Source organism: Carettochelys insculpta, chromosome 26, assembly GCF_033958435.1.
Source record: "Carettochelys insculpta isolate YL-2023 chromosome 26, ASM3395843v1, whole genome shotgun sequence".
NCBI lineage: Eukaryota > Metazoa > Chordata > Testudines > Carettochelyidae > Carettochelys > Carettochelys insculpta.
This window is the reverse complement of record NC_134162.1, coordinates 222,825-241,371: the sequence shown is the minus strand read 5'-3', so window position 1 is coordinate 241,371 and position 18,547 is coordinate 222,825. Positions and strand designations below refer to the sequence as shown.

The window sequence follows — 18,547 nt, the reverse complement described above, 5'->3', positions numbered from 1 at the left end:
ATAAAGGTGCAGAGATCTTGCATGGAGTGTGGAGACATATCCTCAGCTCGGTGTAACCCTTGCACGTCTCTGTCATTAAACATTCAACAATGGAATCGTGTGTCTCCTGTGTATGACACACTTGTGCTCATGTGGTTTTTTTTAAAAGAACAGGTATAAATTGCTATTTTAATGGAATAATTCTTGTTTTAGTCTCAAAGCCTCCCTTGTGGCCTTCAGCAATTATAGCCAGGCTTTGTCTCATGAATTTAGAAGGACAGTACATTTGGGCCAGGTCTACACTAGACCTTAAAGTCAATTGTCGATACACAATTCCAGCTACAGCAACTGCATAGCTGGAAATAACTGATCTACAATTGACTTACCTGGCCATCTTCACTGAGGGAGAAACTCTCCCATCGACCTCCCTTAATCCGCGCATGACTGAGGCACAGAGGGGTCAGCTGTCAACCCTCAACCGTTCAATTTTCAAGTCTGAAAGAGCTGGGCTTGTTTAGGTTAGAAAAGAGAAGACTGAGAGGGGACATGACAGCAGTTTTCAAGTACCTTAAGGAGGGTTACAAGAAAGAGGAAGAAAAATTGTTTTCCTTGGCCTCCAAGGACAGGACAAGGAGCAACGGGCTTGACTGCAGCAAGGGAGGTTTAGATTAGACATTATGAAAAACTTCCTACCTGTCAAGGTAGTCAAACACTGGAATAAGTTACCTGGGGAGGTTGTGGAATCTCCATCGCTGGAGGTATTTAAGAGCAGGTTAAATAGACACCTGAGAGGGATGGTTTCGATGGTGCTTGATCCTGCTGCGAGGGCAGGGACTGGATTCAATGGCCTCTCGAGGTCCCTTCCATTTCTAGTGTTCTGTGATCTTATTGTTCTAATTTCACAAATCCCCACCAGGCGCATGAAATCCAGCCCCGGCATTTCAACCCTGACCGGGTCAATGTGGGTCGTGAAGATGTGCCCCAAGCGACTCAATAACGAGGAACAGAACTCTCCATCACCTGCCCCCCACTCAAAGATTAGCTTCTTGCTTAATAGCAACTAACCCAGGATTTTTGCCCTATAGAATGTAACAATAGTATGAATGGCAGGAGGCTGATGACTTATAACCAGGTTGCTCCCGGCAGATGGGGCTCACTAGCCATGGTAAGCAGTCCACGTTGGAAAAAGAACTCATTTCAAACCATGAGCATGAGACCTGGCCAGGTTTGGTGTGTAAAAGTTGTACCAATCACACGTGCTTTTAGGATAGTTGTCTCCAGAGAGTATTTCAGTGCTGTGCTAGGGCATCCCCTGGTTGTGATGAGCAACTGCTTTACCTGATGACTGTGGAAAATGGGGAAATGTCCACCACATTCTGGGCACATGTGGCTAAAGAAAGAAGTCCAAGAATTATGTTTGGATTCCCTGAATGGGGGGATAATGATGGAGAAATCAAGAGAAGTGGCCAAGAGGTTGAAAAGAAGGGCAGTGCACACGGCCTGTGCGCACAAAGACAAAAAGGAAGGGATTGAAGTTCCTGAACCTCTGAGAGGGTTATGTATGTGTCAGGGCTCAGGCGCAAGGCAGAATGGATCAGGAATAGTCATAGCAGAAAAAAGAAAGGGCTTGTCTACACAAGGAAGGAAGGAAGGATCCTTCGAAGGAAGGATGGTAATTAGGGTGTTGGGAGTTTACTACTGAAGTGCTGCTGTGCAAAATTTTGAGGAGTAAGGGGACTTCGAAGTTGCCCAGCACTTTGAAGTACCGGCGGGTGAGCTGCAGCTAGACGCATGCCGGTACTTTGAAGTTTAAAATTTTGAAGTTGCCACAGGGGGGAATTTGCTTAATGAAGTGCTGCCTGTGCGACAGCACTTCATTAGTAAACTCCCAATACCCTAATTACCATCCTTCCTTTGAAGGAAGGTGGTAGTGTAGACAAGCCCATTAGGTAGTGGACGTGCAAAGGAAGAGTGACTATCTGATGAAAGTCAGAATAGCATTGGGCAGAGAATAATTACGTGCTGCAGGCTCGATGTATTACTGAGGAGAAGAAATTCCAGTTAGTGCTTGATCAACTGCTAAGTGAGGAACCGCAGACTGAGTATGTGATTATTGGAGCTGATTCCTATGGATGTGTAACAAGGAGTACAGGGGTTGACTGTTGAACCCTGATAGTTTGATTTCGCACATCCCCACTAGGCGTGTGAAATCAAACCCTGCAATATCAACACAGACCTGGTCAATCAGTGATGGCTGCAGCCATTGTTATACAGAATCAGACTTTGAAATTACAAATAGAACTGAAGAATACTTCAGGGTTAGCCAGAGCCCAAAGCCTGAGAACTGACTTCTATACAAGAGTGGTGCCAACAGATCCCAGGCTGACTACTTCCTGACAGAAGGAAAAGCTCTGAAAAACCTGAGAGATTGTAACATGATCCCAGGAGAGCAGATAGCCGAGAACAGATTGCTTGCAATGGACTGTAGGGTGAAAAGGCTGGGTGGCAAAAGACAAGTTGTAGAACAAAGGATAAAGTGGTAGAGGCTCACTGATAGGCAGGTTAGTTTGAAATTTAAGGATGAGGCTCTAATGACCAAACTAATCAAAATAACAGCAGTGACATTCGGAAGAAACCATTTAAACATGTTACAGACGGTGAACAAGTATGTCTGTGGCAAATGACAGAAGGGAAATTTCACGGCCAGATGTGATGATGATGATGATCCAACAAATGCAGGAAGCAATAAAGCAGGAGGAAAAGTGATAGCAGAAAGTAAGAGTGATGGAAAATTGTGGCGAATTGAAGCTGGTAAAGAAAACAGAGAGAACAGTGAATGTGGATGGTGAGTTTGGTCACAGAAGACCCTTTGGTATGTTCCCTGGTATGCTGACGTGCCACTGACACCCACCATCTTGCTCTCTGGGGCTCATTGCCCTGTCCTGATGAGCCAGATCTTCTGGTCTCCCCGAGCCTAGGCACAGAGTTGGAGTTACCATTCACCTGCAGGGCAATGCAGACACTGACTGACCATAGCTCTGGGCAGGTGCAGTTCTAGGGCGCAGGAAATCAACCTCCAGCAGGGATCAAACCCCACATTAATCCATCTCTGCGCAAAAGATTTGCACAGGGAGGACTTATTGGGTCAGCCCCCTTTATCTGGTAAAGGGAGATACAGTAATAGCCCTCCCCAGGCAATAGCCAATTATACTGGCCTTGATTATAACTAAGTTTTTATTAAGCAACACAGTAGAATTTAGAATAGTAGAATCATCGAATCCTTGTGCTGGAAGGGACCTCAGGAGGTCATCTAGTCCAGCCCCCTGCTTCAAGCAGGATCAACACCAACTAAATCATCCCAGCCAGGACTTTGTCAAGCCAGGACTTAAAACCCTCTAGGGATGGCGACTCCATCACCTCTCTAGGTAACAAATTCCAGTGCTTCACCACCCTCCTGGGGAAATAGTTTAAATGAGAGCAAGCAGATCAAAATAGTTACCAAATCAAACAAAAAGAAAACACCCAGCTAATTCTATTCTTGTCAAATCAGCCCCCCCACCTCTAACCCTTCCCCCTCCCCTCCCCCAGAGCCAGGCCCCCCGCTCCCCCCCCACCTCTAACCCTTCCGCCTCCCCTCCCCCAGAGCCAGGCCCCCCGCTCCCCCCTACCTCTAACCCTTCCGCCTCCCCTCCCCCAGAGCCAGGCCCCCCGCTCCCCCCCCACCTCTAACCCTTCCGCCTCCCCTCCCCCAGAGCCAGGCCCCCCCCAGCCACCCCCCCAACCCAATCCCCCTCCCCTCCCCCAGAGCCGGGCCCCCCGCTCCCCCCCCACCTCTAACCCAATCCCCCTCCCCTCCCCCAGAGCCAGGCCCCCCCGCTCCCCCCCACCTCTAACTCAGTGTCCCGCGCACTCCTGCAGAGCCAGGCCCCCCCAGCTCCCTTCTCTAACCCAATGCCCCACCCCTCCCCCAGAGCCAGGCCCCTCCCCCCCCCAACCCAATGTCCCTCCAGCTCCTGCAGAGCCAGGCCCCCCAGCCCCCCCCACCTCTAACCCAATACCCGCGTCTCACCAGAGCAGCCATTGCTGCTGCCCCGCACTTCCCCCTCCAGGCACGGGGGCGCGTGCACAGCACAGTGGTGAGCAGTCTGGGTGCACAGCTGTGAGCAGGAGCTGCATTTCACTGAGCCAAGAGCCCCTGCAGCTCCAGAGCTGTGAGTTGGCAGCCTCTGGTTCAAACGATCATGGATATGCCAGAGGGCCCCAGAATAGTGCTTCACTGTCCACTGAGAGGGACAACGGGCAGCCGGCAGAAGTAGTTCACGTCTGTGCTACGGCTTCCGTGTCTCAGTCAGTGCGGAGCAGTGGAGCCGTGTGACGAGGGCTTGGGGAAATGGAAGGGGGACTGGAATTCTGTGCTTCACGCATGTACCAACGACACTACCCAGCAGCGTGGTGAGGGCCTGATTAGCCCAGCCGTGATGCGTGGGCCAGGGAGGAGGAGAGAGCCACCACTGTGCACAGCGGGAATAAGGCTCAGGCAGACAGTGGGCAGTACAAGAGCTGTAGGCTATGCAATGCAATGGCAGGAGCCAGGCTGCCAGATGCCCTAACGCAGGAATGGGCAACTATGAGCAGGGGATGGGCCCCAGGAGCGGCCCTCCGTCACTTGAGCGGGTCGCAGCCATCCACGGCCCACTGGGGTGCCACCTGTGGCCCTGTAGCCCCCACAACCCGGTGCGCCCCACTCCTCCACGTGCCTCTTGCACACTAGGGCACTGGGGCCCTGCACTTACCCACTCCTCCCCTCCCGCCCAGCATTTCTGGAGGAACTGTGACGTGCTCTTCCCACCCCCGACCCCTGGAGCTGGAACCCCAGAACAGCTGGTTCGTGGTGCTCCATCTCTGGGAGCGAGGGAGGGAGAGGAGTGGGGACAGAGCATGAATCAGGCAATGTGTAGCTCCTCTGAAAGTGCTTGGGGGGGCAAGTGGAAGGTGTAAGAAGTGCACAGCTCCAGTATCCTGGTGAGAGAAACATGAGGGGGGACAGCTGGGGGGCCACAGGCTGCAGAGCGAGCCCCAGGGGTTCACACGCAGCCCACAGGCTGCCCACCACCACTCTAAAACCTACAGATGAGCATAACTCAGAGAGAACACCTTCCCACCCTCTTTGATGCACAGTTATCATCAACTCACCAGCAGTCACTGTGCTAGGGTATTTGAGATTTCACTTGTAACTGTTTAGACATATGCTCTTCAGGGCAGTAACCAGAGCTGAGCAAATATTGACTTTTTTTAAGTTTGGTGGACAAGCTGCAAAATAAAAAAGATTTAGATCGTTTGGAACCAAATTCTAAACTTGCTTGGTTTTTCTTGCCAAAACAAAACAAAACACAAACAAACATCGCAGGCCAGATGAAATGTTTCATTTGCCCTAAAACAACTTTTTATTTCATTCTGGTTTTTTTCATTTATTGGGTGCTTTTTACCTGCTTTAAAAAGGTTAAACACATCACAAGAAATTTAGAAATGAAGCATCATGTCAACATGAAAAGTTAAAACATTTTCTTTAAAAAATGTGAAAACATTTTTATTCCATCAGATTGTTGTTGATTTTTTCCATTTTAAAATTTGGCCAGAAATTATTCACCAAATTCATTTAGCTTTTGCAGAGTTTCCTGTTGAGGTGATATTACCATTTGACCCAAAAATAATAACCCATTCTCGTCTCAAGCTACTTGTCAGTATAATATGTAATACAGTGGGTGCCTGATCTCTGAAGAGCCCTCTGCCTGCTACCGTAACACAAATGATAATGAAGACATGGAATACCACTGTCCCTGCTGACAGAAGCACAAAAAATGATTGCGGGGTCTTCCATGTCATTGTGTGGTAACTGTTGCCCAAGCCGATTTTGTCATTTCATATGTAGGCTGGCTCCTGCCTCGGGGGCCCAGCCTAGAGCCCCTTTCTCCTGGCTGTAAAAATGCCCATTCCTAGTGAATGCTTGTATGGGATAGCTCGTTTCTGCCCGGGCGGCACATTGCATCTGCGACAGTCACACTTCAAAAAGAGACTCTACGGTATTTTCATTCCCACTTGTAATGGGTTCTGCACACAGCATGTATCATCTCCGACTGTGCTTCCCTTGAGGTCAACAGGACGTTTGCCACCAGTTTCAAAGGGAACACAGCAGGGCTCTTCTGTGTAACTTGGGTTGTTTTGACTGAAGGCTGTTTATGGGAACTTGTGCTTTTTCCAAACATATTGCCTAGCTCAGGCTCTTAGCACCTCACGCTAAACAAACAGCAGAAGATCATCTGTCTAGACAGTGGGGCAACACAGCCTGTCCTGTGTGCGGCCACGCTCAGAGCTGCAGTGCGGCTGCGGTAGAAAAGCAATGTAGCTCACTGCCAGGCTGCCTTTCGTTCGTAACGTTATTCATAAAATGATGAGGTGTGAGGGCCTTGCGTATGGCAGAAACGAAGATCTGTACAGAGTGGGAAATACAGAGTGCTGGGGGTGGTAAAGCTGGTCCTTCTGCTCTACTCATTAGCACCCCAGCGTTATGCTTTGAGGCTCCTGGGGCCATCGAGCCAAGGTGCCAGTGCATTGCCTCAGTGTCCATGCCCAAAGGCCTGTAGGCACCTTAGCAGGGGCCAAATAAACATATTATGAGCTATGACAAAAACAAGGCAACCTGCCCTGCTAGAACAGAGCAGGGCACTGTTAGCGTATTCACACTCACTGAGGAATAGCTCATTTATTCCCAGCTGACGTGTGCCCACGTCTCCAATGAGAAGAGGAACTCCCAGTTTACATTTCCTGTCTTGGTTGGAGTTGCCCTGGCCAGGACCATCTTGCAGTATGGAGCATTTGTTAAATGCAAAGCAGTCGAGACCTTTCGTACAGCAACGTTCCCAAACAGGAAAGGGCTGGGCCAGAGAACCTGAAGGCTTTGATTGTCAGGGGATTGGGATACAGGATGCCAGGGCTTGAGAGCAGAAGACGACGTGAGGGGTTTACAAGGCTGTAAAGTACAAGAAGGAAATATTTTCCACCCCACTCTGGGTGTTCTCCTGCCAGGCTCCAGCACAGCAGCAATATTTCAATGGTTGGGCAAACAGATGAAAAACAGACTTTTTCCTTCTAAGGCTTCCTGAATCCAAGAAGGCGATGGGATCTATCAGGAGCTGCTGAAGACTGCCCAATATTTATCATTATTAACTTATCGACTCTGGGCCAAATGTACACAGGTATTTAGGGACTTAAAGATGCCTCGTGGGATGTACAAAAAATCCTAAACCACTTAGGTGCCTAATTCCCATTGAGTTGGACCTCTGAGCTGCGTAGGCATTTCAGTAAATCTGCTTCTCTGGACACTTACATACATTTGTGAATCTGACCCTGTGGTCCCCTGGCCATTGTCTCTGTAAACAGCACAGCACTGGGCAGCCACCCCCATCAATACCCCTATCAACAACCTCCCTAAGCCCCCCTGCCACCAGGATGGAGGATTCCCCCCTCCACACACACCTCCCTCTTCACAGATCTAGCCCAAGGGGCTTGGCTGGCATCTCTCTAAGCCCTGCATGGCAGGAAACTTGCTTTGAAGAGATTCTCCACAGCATGGGGTGCCTCCACCAAGACCACCCACAAGGGGTTCAAGCCAAGCTAGCCCTCAGCTGGTGCTGTGTTGTGGTGGGGCAATGGTGTCGTGGTTTTTCCCCATAGCTAAGGATTAGCTAGGTTATCAGAAGGATTATTCTGGGCCAGTTGCTATTGATGTGTGAGTGGCAAGGGATAAAGGCAGATCTTGGATTAGATGAAAGGCCCCTGATTCCTCTGTGCTTCAAGGATATGCCAGGGATAGACCTGGCTCTCAAGGTGCAAGCACAGAGACTGCAGTTCTATTCTACCTCTACTCCGCAGATGCTGCTCCAGCCAGGTCTAGACTCTCCATCTGCCTCTCTGAGGCTGCCCCAGAGTCATGGTCAGGGTGCACACCGTGGGCCGGACTCTGAGCTCATTTACACCTGTGTGCAACCAAACCCCATCCAGCTTCACATTTGTAATAGCACAACTGAGATCAGAATCCACTAGCTCAGAGAGATGGGCCACTTGAAAACCTACATAGTTTCTAGTTGGTAAAGCTCAGTAGGATCAACTCATAATGGTCAAAATGGGGAGCCAGATCCTAAAACATCATGAGATTTTAAACAAATTTTGGCATCTATGTCTTTGCCTTCAAGTTTCCAAGTCTTTAGTTCATGATCGTTATTTATGTGTATTACCATAGCACATAGACATGGATCGAGACTCCACCCTTCCTAGATTTTCAGCTCTTTGGATGGATAACCATTGCATAGCACAGTGGCATATAGCTTCTGTACTAGGGCACCTAGGTGCTCCAGGAATACACCACCACTAGGGGTAGGTGCCTTACAAAGGCCGAACAAAAAGACAGAAACTGACACTCTTGGGTCACATTTTCAGGCTTTTTTCTGCAACCAGGAGGGCTAGGAACACCTAAGGCAAGCTGAGAAGTCCACGTAACCACGATTGGCAGCTCAGGGTTTAATTAAAACAAATCTTGTGAGATTCATTTTTAAAATGGTGAGGGGTCTGGCTTCCCAGCCAACTCAGCAGCCTTCTCCAGAGATACACAACCTCTACCTCTTCCAGGGCAGTGAACACAAACAGCAAGTAAGGGCAAAACGTCTACTTTAATGCTGCACAGTTGTCTCACAATACAGGCAGCAAGAGGAGGTTTGAAGCACCATGAGGATGAACAACTGAAGGGTTGGAAAACCTGCCGTTCTAGTGAAAGATTCACAGAGCTCCATCTATTTAGCTTAACAGAAAAATTTGAAGGGGTTCTTTGGTCTACCAGAAAAAGGTCTAACAATTCCCTGTGTCTGGATGTTGAAGCTAGACAAATTCAAACTGGAGAGAAGGTATTTTTTTTACCAGTGATGGCAATCAATCATTAGAACAATTTACCAAGTGTTGGGGTGTGGTTCTCCCACATGGCAAATTGCTAGATCAAGATGGGAGGCTTTTCTAGAAGATCTTTTTCAAACAGGAATGAATTCAGGGAAGTTTTCTGACTTGCTTTATGCAGGAGGTTGGACTAGATGATCACATTCTTCCCTTCTTGCCTTATACCTGGAGGAAAGATCCCAACAACTTGTGTCTCTGTAGGCTTCTGTTCTGAGCTCACTTTCCCTTTTTCTTTTCCTGTCTAGATGACCTGGACGTGGATGATTTCCAACTGGAGTTTGAGTCGTCGAAGCTGCATCCCACCATCCAGTGCACACCCATCCCCGGTGAGCAGAATGCTGAGGGAAGACCCCTTTTCTAAAGCACACAAATAAGACCCAGATCCTTCTAAGGTATCTGGTTCCCAAATCCTTCCTCCTACATCCCACCACTCCCTGCATATGTACAGACCAGAATCCAGGTTGGCTGCTGGTGTTAGTGGTGGGATTCCCTTTTCTCAAAGTTAAACCATGAAGCTAGTGCCCTCCCAGATGGAAAGGGAGGACTCACAATAGTCCCACCCTTCTACAGAGCTCCTCCCACATACAGTCCTTTCCCTGCACCAGGTCCCATGGTGGGAAGGCTGAATGTCCCTGAAGAAGAGAGGACTCAAGGCTCCCACACCCAAATTGCTTTGAGAATCTAGTCTAGAATTCCAGGGGGATATTTCTTCCTGGCCTCAAATATAGCAAGCAATTAGATCCTGCACATGCAGGCAAGACTCACCAGCCAGATACCTGGGAAAGAATTCTCTGTAGTAACTAAGTTTCCTCAGTTAGTGTCCCACCTCCCACTGGTAGAGATATTTGCTATTAGGACTCACAGATCAGATCCGGGCCATTGTAGGCAGATTCTCACACTGTCCCCTCCATAAACATACGAAATCAGAGTAAAGGGCTGGTATTTAAGACACATCCTGGGGCCATACATACATATGCCAGCACAACCCTCCCTGTCCTGTTTGGAAACATTTGCCTCCTACCGATACACATTGCGCACAGGCAGGAACAGGTCTCCTTAGGCAACTGGAGGGAGAGGACATTGCTGGCAGAGCCAAGGGGTGACACTGGAGGCAAACAAGGCCCCTTGAACGTCTCCTGAATAAGAGGTGCCTTCAGCTCATCTTGTGCATATGTTCTGATTCACTTCTGCATGGCAGCTCTGAATGGAAGAGGGGCTTGCTGAGCCCATCTCTGGCAGAGATCTGGCCCACATGCTGTCTCAGTGATACTATAAGCAGGGCTGATGACTTTGGTTCTCATATCCTTGCAGGTCCCTTTAAGCCTTGCGATCAGTTGTTTGAGAGCTGGATCATCCGCCTGGGGGTGTGGGCCATCGCACTGGTCTCTGTGCTCTGCAACGGGATGGTCAGCCTAGCTGTCTTCACCTCACCCAGCTACCTCTCACCAGTCAAGTTTGTCATTGGCTGTCTAGCTGGAGCCAATCTGTTGACCGGTATCTATTGCAGCACACTGGCCTTCGTCGATGCCCTGACTTATGGCGAGTTTGCCAAACATGGGGCTAGGTGGGAGGCAGGCACAGGCTGCAGGGTGACAGGGTTCTTGTCCATCTTTGCCTCGGAGGCTGCCATCCTCCTGCTGACTCTGGCTGCTGTGCAGTGCAGCGTTTCAGTCTCCTGCTTCCAGCTGCATGGAAAGCTGCCTTCCTTCAGCCGTGTAAAAGCTGCTGTGCTGGGCTGCCTGGTGCTCTCCGCAGTGGCTGCAAGTTTGCCTCTCTTCTCCATTGGGGAGTATGGTGTGTCCCCTCTCTGCCTCCCGTACCCCATCCTTGATGGGAGATCCTCTACTGTGGGCTTCATGGTGGCCCTGGTGATGGTGAACACATTCTGCTTCCTGATCATCACAAGCACCTACATCTGGCTGTACTGCAACTTGCTGAAAGGGGACTTTGAGACCATCTGGGACTGTGCCATGATCAGGCACGTGGCCTGGTTGATCTTCACCAACTGTCTTCTCTACTGTCCAGTGGCCTTCCTCACCTTCTCCTCCATGCTCAACCTCCTCCTCATCACCCCAGAGGTCATTAAGTTGTTTCTGCTGGTGGTGCTGCCCTTACCTGCTTGCTTGAACCCCCTGCTTTACCTGCTCTTCAACCCCCACTTCCGCAATGACTTGCGCCTGCTGTGGCAGAGAGGCCAGGCCAAGGGCAGCCACCCCCCATCATACACCTCGGACACCATGGAGAAGAGCTCATATGACTCCACCCAGGCTCTCGTGACCTTCTCCAACAGTGATCACATATTCGAGACACCCGATGCCTTGGCTGGGCACCCCATTCTGGATGCCTACACTTTTCCGTCTGTGACACTCATCCCCTACCCACAGAGGACAGGTGCCAGAAGGCAAGAGACAGGCTACTCTGCCCGCCACTCCTGTCTGGCCAACGATGAACTGATGATTTCCTCAGAAAGCAGGGATCCAGCCAGCAGCAGCCTCCGGGTCAGCTTCTCCTCCCCACTTGCACCATCCTTCATATCTCACTTTTAAATCCCCTGAGTGGCCACGCAGGCAGTCGCTCACCAAATGAACCATGCAAGAGCCCCTGGGGGGACAAGATGCAGGCTGGCTTGCGTCAGGCATCGCCATGCCGTCCCCACGGCATCGTAATCCTGAGTAATAAGCACAGCAATGCCAGGACCAGGCCTGACACTGGCAGCACAGCCTGAGCCACCCCTCCCTGACCCACATGGGCTTAGAGCTTTCATGATGGCACACAAGTGCACCACTGTAAAAACAGAAATACTTCTCACACACAAAAATCCCACCTGGTTCCAGAAAAGGTGCTTGAGATGCCCCCACCCCAGTCTGGGAATTCCCCAGACAAGCCCCAGCACAAGTAAGAGAGCAGGAGGGACTTGTAGTTAAGGAGCCAAAATGCTTCTGGTCCAGGGGGATGGCCAGCTGCCCCCCCACCCAACAGTGTGACCCCACAGCCCTTGTAGTGGGACAGGCAGTCTTGCCAGGCCTGCTGTGACACTGGCCCACACTCAGTCTTGTCGGTTGGGTGTCCAAGGAGAGGATGGGTGAGTGGAACAGATGGGAGTGAAGTGGCAGCAAGCTGCACCCACCACAGCAGCAATGGGTCAGCAACAACCCGCTGCAGGGCAGGCGGAGAATCCTCATGCTTAGCACCTAGCACAGGCGTGTGCAACCAACATAGCAAGAGCTGCCCTTTGTTCAAATTCAGTTACAAAATAAACCCTTCAAGGGCCACGATGCTTCTGATTATGAAACAGTCCTTAATGAATAACATTAGACCATATTTTCGTAGCCCCTATTTTAAGAACAGCACACAGAGTGACTTGTATCAGTTCAAAAGGACAAAGGAAATGCTGTGCCTGGGGATAGGCTCTTAAGCAATGTTCACATCAACCCTCCACACCCTCCCCATCGCCAGGTTCTACCCCGTCGGCTCCCAAACCTGCCCCCATCCCCAGGCTTTACCCGCTTCAGCCCCCAAATTCACACCCCCGCTTCCAGGCTTAACCCCTCTCAGCCCCAAACCGGCTCATAGGATTACCCAGCCATGGCACTGGCTGGGGAGCCTATGCTGGGCGGCCACATGCGTCCAACAGAAGGAAGGCTGGCGTAGAGGTGTTCCACTGGCAGGGGTGGGATGAACCGTGTCCACCAGAGGGGTGTAGCCACTTGGGTAGTGGAGTGAGGCATCCCTCTGCAGCTCCCTGCCCTGCCACCTCTGAAATAATGGGTCTAAATTCAATTGGTTTACTGGCTGGATCCCTCCTGCTGGTTGTTAAACTAATTAAATTTAGTTCTGTTTCAGCAGCAGCAGGGCAGGGAGCCAGAGTCAGCAGCGGCAGCATCCCAAGCTCCAAATGACTCCTTCAAGAGCCACAGGTTGCCGACCCCTAACCTAGCAGGATAATTTTCAGACACCCTCTGATGAGTACTACAGTGCCTGGGTGATGAGACAGCTGGTCCTTCCCCATTACACAGGTTGGGGAACCAAGGGAGGTGATAAAGCACATCTGTTTCAATGGTGGCCATTAATTTGGGGCCTAGATTTGCCATTCTCCAGGGCATGCTAGACGAGCCAACCAACCACCAGATGGAAATCTGCTCTCACAGCCCTTTTACCCCTTCCCACTGGACATAATAATGAATTGGGGTGTCTGCTCATGCACCCCATGGGATTGGTGTGGTTGCTTGCTCTAGTACCCACCTCCTCAAAGGTTTGCAGGCATCGAGCTCTCATTGGGTGGTAGGTCCCCCGAATTTATTTGAGGCTCTGGGTCTCTGGGCTTACAGGGACAAACCCATCCAGATCATTTTTTTCCTGGTTCCTTCTTATTAGTCCAAATATGCCTCTACCACTCCCAGAGCTGCTTTGCCATTTGTCTTCCTGAATCATGGTTACCATCATGCTCAGCCACCATCTCTGGGCTGCTATTTGCCTACTGGAGGTGTTAATTGTCTCAAACACAATCTGATTTTAAAGGACATGGGATTTATCTCATTCTTACCATTTATTCTTAACCTTAATTCTATGCTATATCAAATCTAAATCACAGCCATATCCATCTATCACATGCCAGTACTGAAAAATTCTGAATTGGATGCAACGCCTTCAATACACTATGTCTGTGTTATTGTATGTATATTTCATGCCATGCAAAATATCCAGCAGTCATGCAGGTGTATATTGTGTATATTTATATACAGAAATATATATAAAAATGGTTTCCCGCCCCAGTTGCCTGTTCCTTTGAACACCTACACCCTTTTTGTATATGAATTGTAAAGCATCTTGTATGAAAGATACTATAGAAGAATAAATTGAAACTTTAAAATAAGTTGTAATTGCTGCAGTTTTCTCTTAGACTAGGGTGAAAAGTCCATAAATGGTTAGTTACAAGTCTCATTGACTAGCAGCTCAGCAAACATGCTTTGGGGGAAACAGACCAGAAGGTGAAACAGACACCATCTAAGACAGAACCCTTTTGATTTTATAATTCATCAAGAAAGCAGTACCCACAACGATGATATTTCAACAGTGCTACTAGGGGCTGCAATCATTGAGGGGGGAAGGGAGCATCTTTTTCTAGATGGTTCTTCTAACCCAAATGAAAATATAATTCTTTAGGATAATGTCAAAAATCCCCATTGACTCTAATCATGGGTTTTGGATCACACCCATACAGCCTGTATTTGTGTTCTATGCCTTCAAGTAACAATGCTGAACCAGAGGAACATGGCCTTGTTCAGTTAGAGAAACCATCAGGAAAAGCCAGGCAGACCTTCATGCTTGCCCAGAGATGCCTAACAACATCAATAAAGGCTAACGTTCTGACCTCTATCGGCACAACGGGCCTGGTCCTGCAGCTACTGGATTCACAAGGTTCTGCATGAAGCCACTAGGTGCTTCAGCTGGAGCAGCTGCACAGTCAGTGTGTTAGGTGCAACCTTGGATGATCTGGGCCCAAGTTCCAGTGAGTTACAGCTGTGTAAACCTGGTGCTGCACACGTCAGAGGGAATAATCTGAACACTAGTATTACCCTCATGATGACAGCTGTACAACACTAAAACCAGAAATGTTACTAGCAGTAAGGCTGTGCCAAAGGAAAAGAATTCTCTGAGCCAGGCTACATTGTAAACCACTAGTTTCACAGGGCTGTGAAAACCCAAGTCAAGTAATGTAAGTCTGCCCACAAGCTTTAATTCCCTGATGCCTATATTCTGAGTCTGCATGGAATAGTTGGAGGGGCTTCATGCATCTCCTGGGAGAATGACGGCCTGAAAATTTTAACATGTTCATGTTCCAACTTCACTTCTGAGCTCAGGTAGTCAAAGACATGATGGTTAGGCCTGAAGATATCAGACTAGCACCAGGAAACTCTTCTATTGAAAAAAATCTCATTCAGCTTTCTCTTCTGAGGATAAGTTGACTGTAAACCCAACCTCTCATCTGCCCACAATTCATTCCTTTACTTGACTCTTGCTCCTTTGTCTCCTTGCGTTCAGGAAGCTTGCAGGAGCTAGGGCTTTCTCCATGGAGCTCCCATGCACGTCAATATCTGAAACAGCACAATTAGACCTATGGATTCACATTTCATGTACAGTGGCAGCAAGCGAGGAAAGAGCCTTACATCTCTACTACCCTGGCATGCGCACACGTCCCTCCGCTCCCCCAACAAGCTCTGTCCTTCATTTTCTGTTGCCAGAAAAGGGAATGCATCATTCTCGGGGGTGGTGGTAAGTGCTAGGTGTGGGCACAGCATTAGCATGTTGAAATAACTGTGAGTACTTACTAATCTTTTAGATCTGTGCTTATGAAGTAACTAGCAGGGAGTCTTGCTTCATCCATCTCCACACCTGGACTGAGGTGGAGATGGATGCAGGAGACAGATGCACTAACAGTGTGATGGGGTTTAGGGGTCCCCCTGCACTGCACCCCGTCCACAGGCAGGAGTGACTCTCACTCAGCAGGTAGAGCACGAAGTTCATTAGTCAACAGAGGCCCAGCTCAGCACAGAGGTGTCAGTGCAGCTGGCAGAGGCAGTCATTCCAACCCATCCTGGGGAGAGGAGCCTGAGGGGTGCCCCTCTGGAGTGTAGCTTACCCCCTCGCCAGGCTGGCTGTCTTCTAGCTCCCTCTCCCCTCCAGCTTTTAACTGCCCCCTCCAATTCAAACCCTGCTCGGCTCCCCCCTGCTCTTTGTTCAGCTCAGAGGTGTTACCTGCCAGCTTAGGGTACAGCCCCAGGGGGTCATCCTTAGCTGCTGTGAGCTGCTCTGCCTGTCTCACACACATCCAGCCTGAGTCTCACACATGCACACCCCTCCCACTCCCTCACATCTCTCCCACTTCCAGACCAAACTGAGTAGGGTCACTTAGCCAGTGACCTGGGGAAGTTCGGGGCCCTCCCTGCATGACAGGGCATCGGCTATGGTGTTGTTGTTCCCCTTGGCCTGGACCACCTCCATGTTGTAGTCCTGCAGGAGCAGACTCCACTGCAGGAGCTTGGCATTGACCCCTTTCATGTGACGCAACCACGTCAGGGGTGAGTGATCAGTGTACATGGTGAAATGCCACCCAAACAGGTACGGCTGCAGCTTCCCCAGAGCCCACACCATGGCCAGACATTCCTTCTCTATGGCCGCGTAGCTCTGCTCCCAGGGTAGCAGCTTCTTGCTCAGGTAGACAATGGAGTGTTGTGATGGAGTGGGGGGAGTGCATGTGTGAGTCAGGCTGGATGTCTGAGGCAAGCAGCAGCTCCCAGTGGCTAAGGATGATCCTGGGGCTACAACTGGCAGGTAACACCTCTGCCCTGAACAAAGAGGAGGGTGGAGCCGAGCTGGTTTTGAATCGGGGGCAGCAGTTAGAGGCTAGGGGAAGAGAGAGCTGGAAGGAGTCAGCCGGAGGAGGGGGAAAGCTACACCCCAGAGGGGCACCCCTTGGGTCTTCCCCCCAGGACGGGTTGGAAGGACTGTCTCTGGCTGCTGTACTGTCGCTTCTGTGAGAAACTGGGCGTCTGTTGCCTAATAAACCTTCTGTTGTACCTGCTGAGTGAGTGTCACTCCTGCCAGCGGACAGGGTGCAGTGCAGGGGGACCCCATAACCCCATCACAGGTGTGTCTCCCCCTTGTCGTTCACCTGCATTAGCAGGGAGCCTAGCCTCACATCTGAGGCATTGGTGAACACCAGGAAGGGCTTGTCAAAGTCTGGATTTGCCAGCACTGGAGCTCTAGCCAGAGCCTCCTTCAGCGCGCAGAGGGCCTCTTGGCACTGCTAGGTCCAGACCACCTTGTCAAGCTTTCCCTTCTTACACAGCTCTGTGAGGGGGGCTGCAATAGAACTAAAGGGGGGCACAAACCTCTGGTAGTACCCCACCATCCCAGTGAATGCCTGGACCTGCTTCTTAGGCTGGGGTATTGCCCAATCTGTGACTGCCTCCACTTTAGCTGGCTCTGGCTTTAAGCAGCCGCTGCCCACCTTGCAGCCCAGGTAGGTCACCTCAGCCATCCCCACCTTGTACTTCCCTGCCTTGATAGTCAGCCCAGCACCTGCTTGACCTGGGACACATGGTCCTCCCACGTCTGGCTGAAGATGCAAATGTCGTCCATGTAAACCAGGGCAAAGCTCTCCATCCCTTTCAGTAGTTGGTCCACCAGACATTGGAAGGTAGCAGGTGCCCCCTTGAGGCTGAAGGGCAGGACCAGGAACTCAGAGCCCCACAGGGGTGATGAAAGCCACCTTGAGCTGGCCATCTTGATCCAATGGCACTTGCTAGTACCCCTTGGTGAGGTCCATGGTGGTGAGGTAATGGACTCCCCTGAGCTTGTCTAAGAGGTCATCAGGCCTGGGCATGGGGTGGCCCCTTCAAGGTTCCAGCAACAGGGGTGGAGCCATCGGAGCCATTCGGCTGGGGGAACCTCATGCAACTCGCAGGCTTGCTCAAAGGAGATAAGAAACCCATCCATGTCCCCTGGGTCCTGACACTGGACACCTCCCCAAGTGACTGGCCATCCGGAGCTTCCTGGCCCTCTCCCCGCTTACCGTAGCTGGCGCCTCTGCGTGCCTCGTTTTCGCCATGGTCCACTCGTGCTCCCTCTCTCGCTGTCTCTCCTATTGCTGGCGCTCGTGCTCACGCTCTCTCCCCCGTTTCTGGGCTTCCAGTTCCTTTGATCGCACATCGAGCTCCAGCCGTCGCAGTTCTGCCGCGAGGGACTCTGCCCGCGATGGACGACCGCTGAGTGCAACCTGGTGGGCACTGCATCTGACGGCGTCAAGCCCCCACTCCTGTCTGAGAATCCGAAATGCTCCCAACCAGTGACTGGCCACTTCCTGCTGGGACAGGATCTGGCCTCCTGGATCGGTCATTCTTTTCCAGCTGGGCAATCAGCTGGGCCTTGGTCACCTTCCCCATGGTAATGCCCCTCTCTCTGCACAGCCCCAGAAGGTCTGCCTTCAGGAGTCTGGTATAATCCATCTCCCCGCTGTCTCCTGGGGTATCAACTCACTGGCAGAAGCTGCAACACTGCAAAGCTCCCAAAAATTGCTGTTCCACCTCCGGCACCCCTGGCTCTTGTGAGGCTCCTTCCTTCTACTGTGCTCAATCAGTCGCTCCTGGGAGCTCATCTGTGGGTGCAGTGCATCTCACCGCTGAAACCAGTGTGAGGGGTTCAGGGGTCCCCAAGCACTGCACCCATCCGCAGGCAGGAGTGACTCTCACTCAGCAGGTAGAGCACGAAGTTCATTAGTCAACAGAGGCACAGCTCAGCACAGAGGTATCAGTGCAGCAGTTACAGACAGTCATTCCAACCCGTCCTGGGGAGAGGAGACCAAGGGGTGCCCCTCTGGGTACAGTTTCCCCCCTGCCAGGCTGGCCGCCTTCCAGCTCCCTCTCCCCCCAGCTTCTAACTGCCACCTCCGATTCAAACCCTGCTCGGCTCCCCCCTGCTCTTTGTTCAGCTCAGAGGTGTTACCTGCCAGCTTAGGTTACAGCCCCAGGGGGTCATCCTTAGCCGCTGTGAGCTGCTCTGCCCCTCA

General features: G+C 50.8%; 1 protein-coding gene across 1 annotated transcript in view; it reads left to right on the top strand.

Moving 5' to 3' along the window:
• LGR6 (leucine rich repeat containing G protein-coupled receptor 6) overlaps positions 1-11,697 on the top strand; it is a 252,963-nt gene extending 241,266 nt beyond the window's left edge. The window contains exons 17-18 of the mRNA XM_074977509.1: positions 9,225-9,305; positions 10,291-11,697. Of these exons, the coding sequence (XP_074833610.1) occupies positions 9,225-9,305; positions 10,291-11,525 (1,316 nt within the window). The 3' untranslated portion in view covers positions 11,526-11,697. The remainder of the gene's footprint in view (positions 1-9,224; positions 9,306-10,290) is intronic.
• The last annotated feature ends 6,850 nt before the right edge of the window (positions 11,698-18,547 follow it).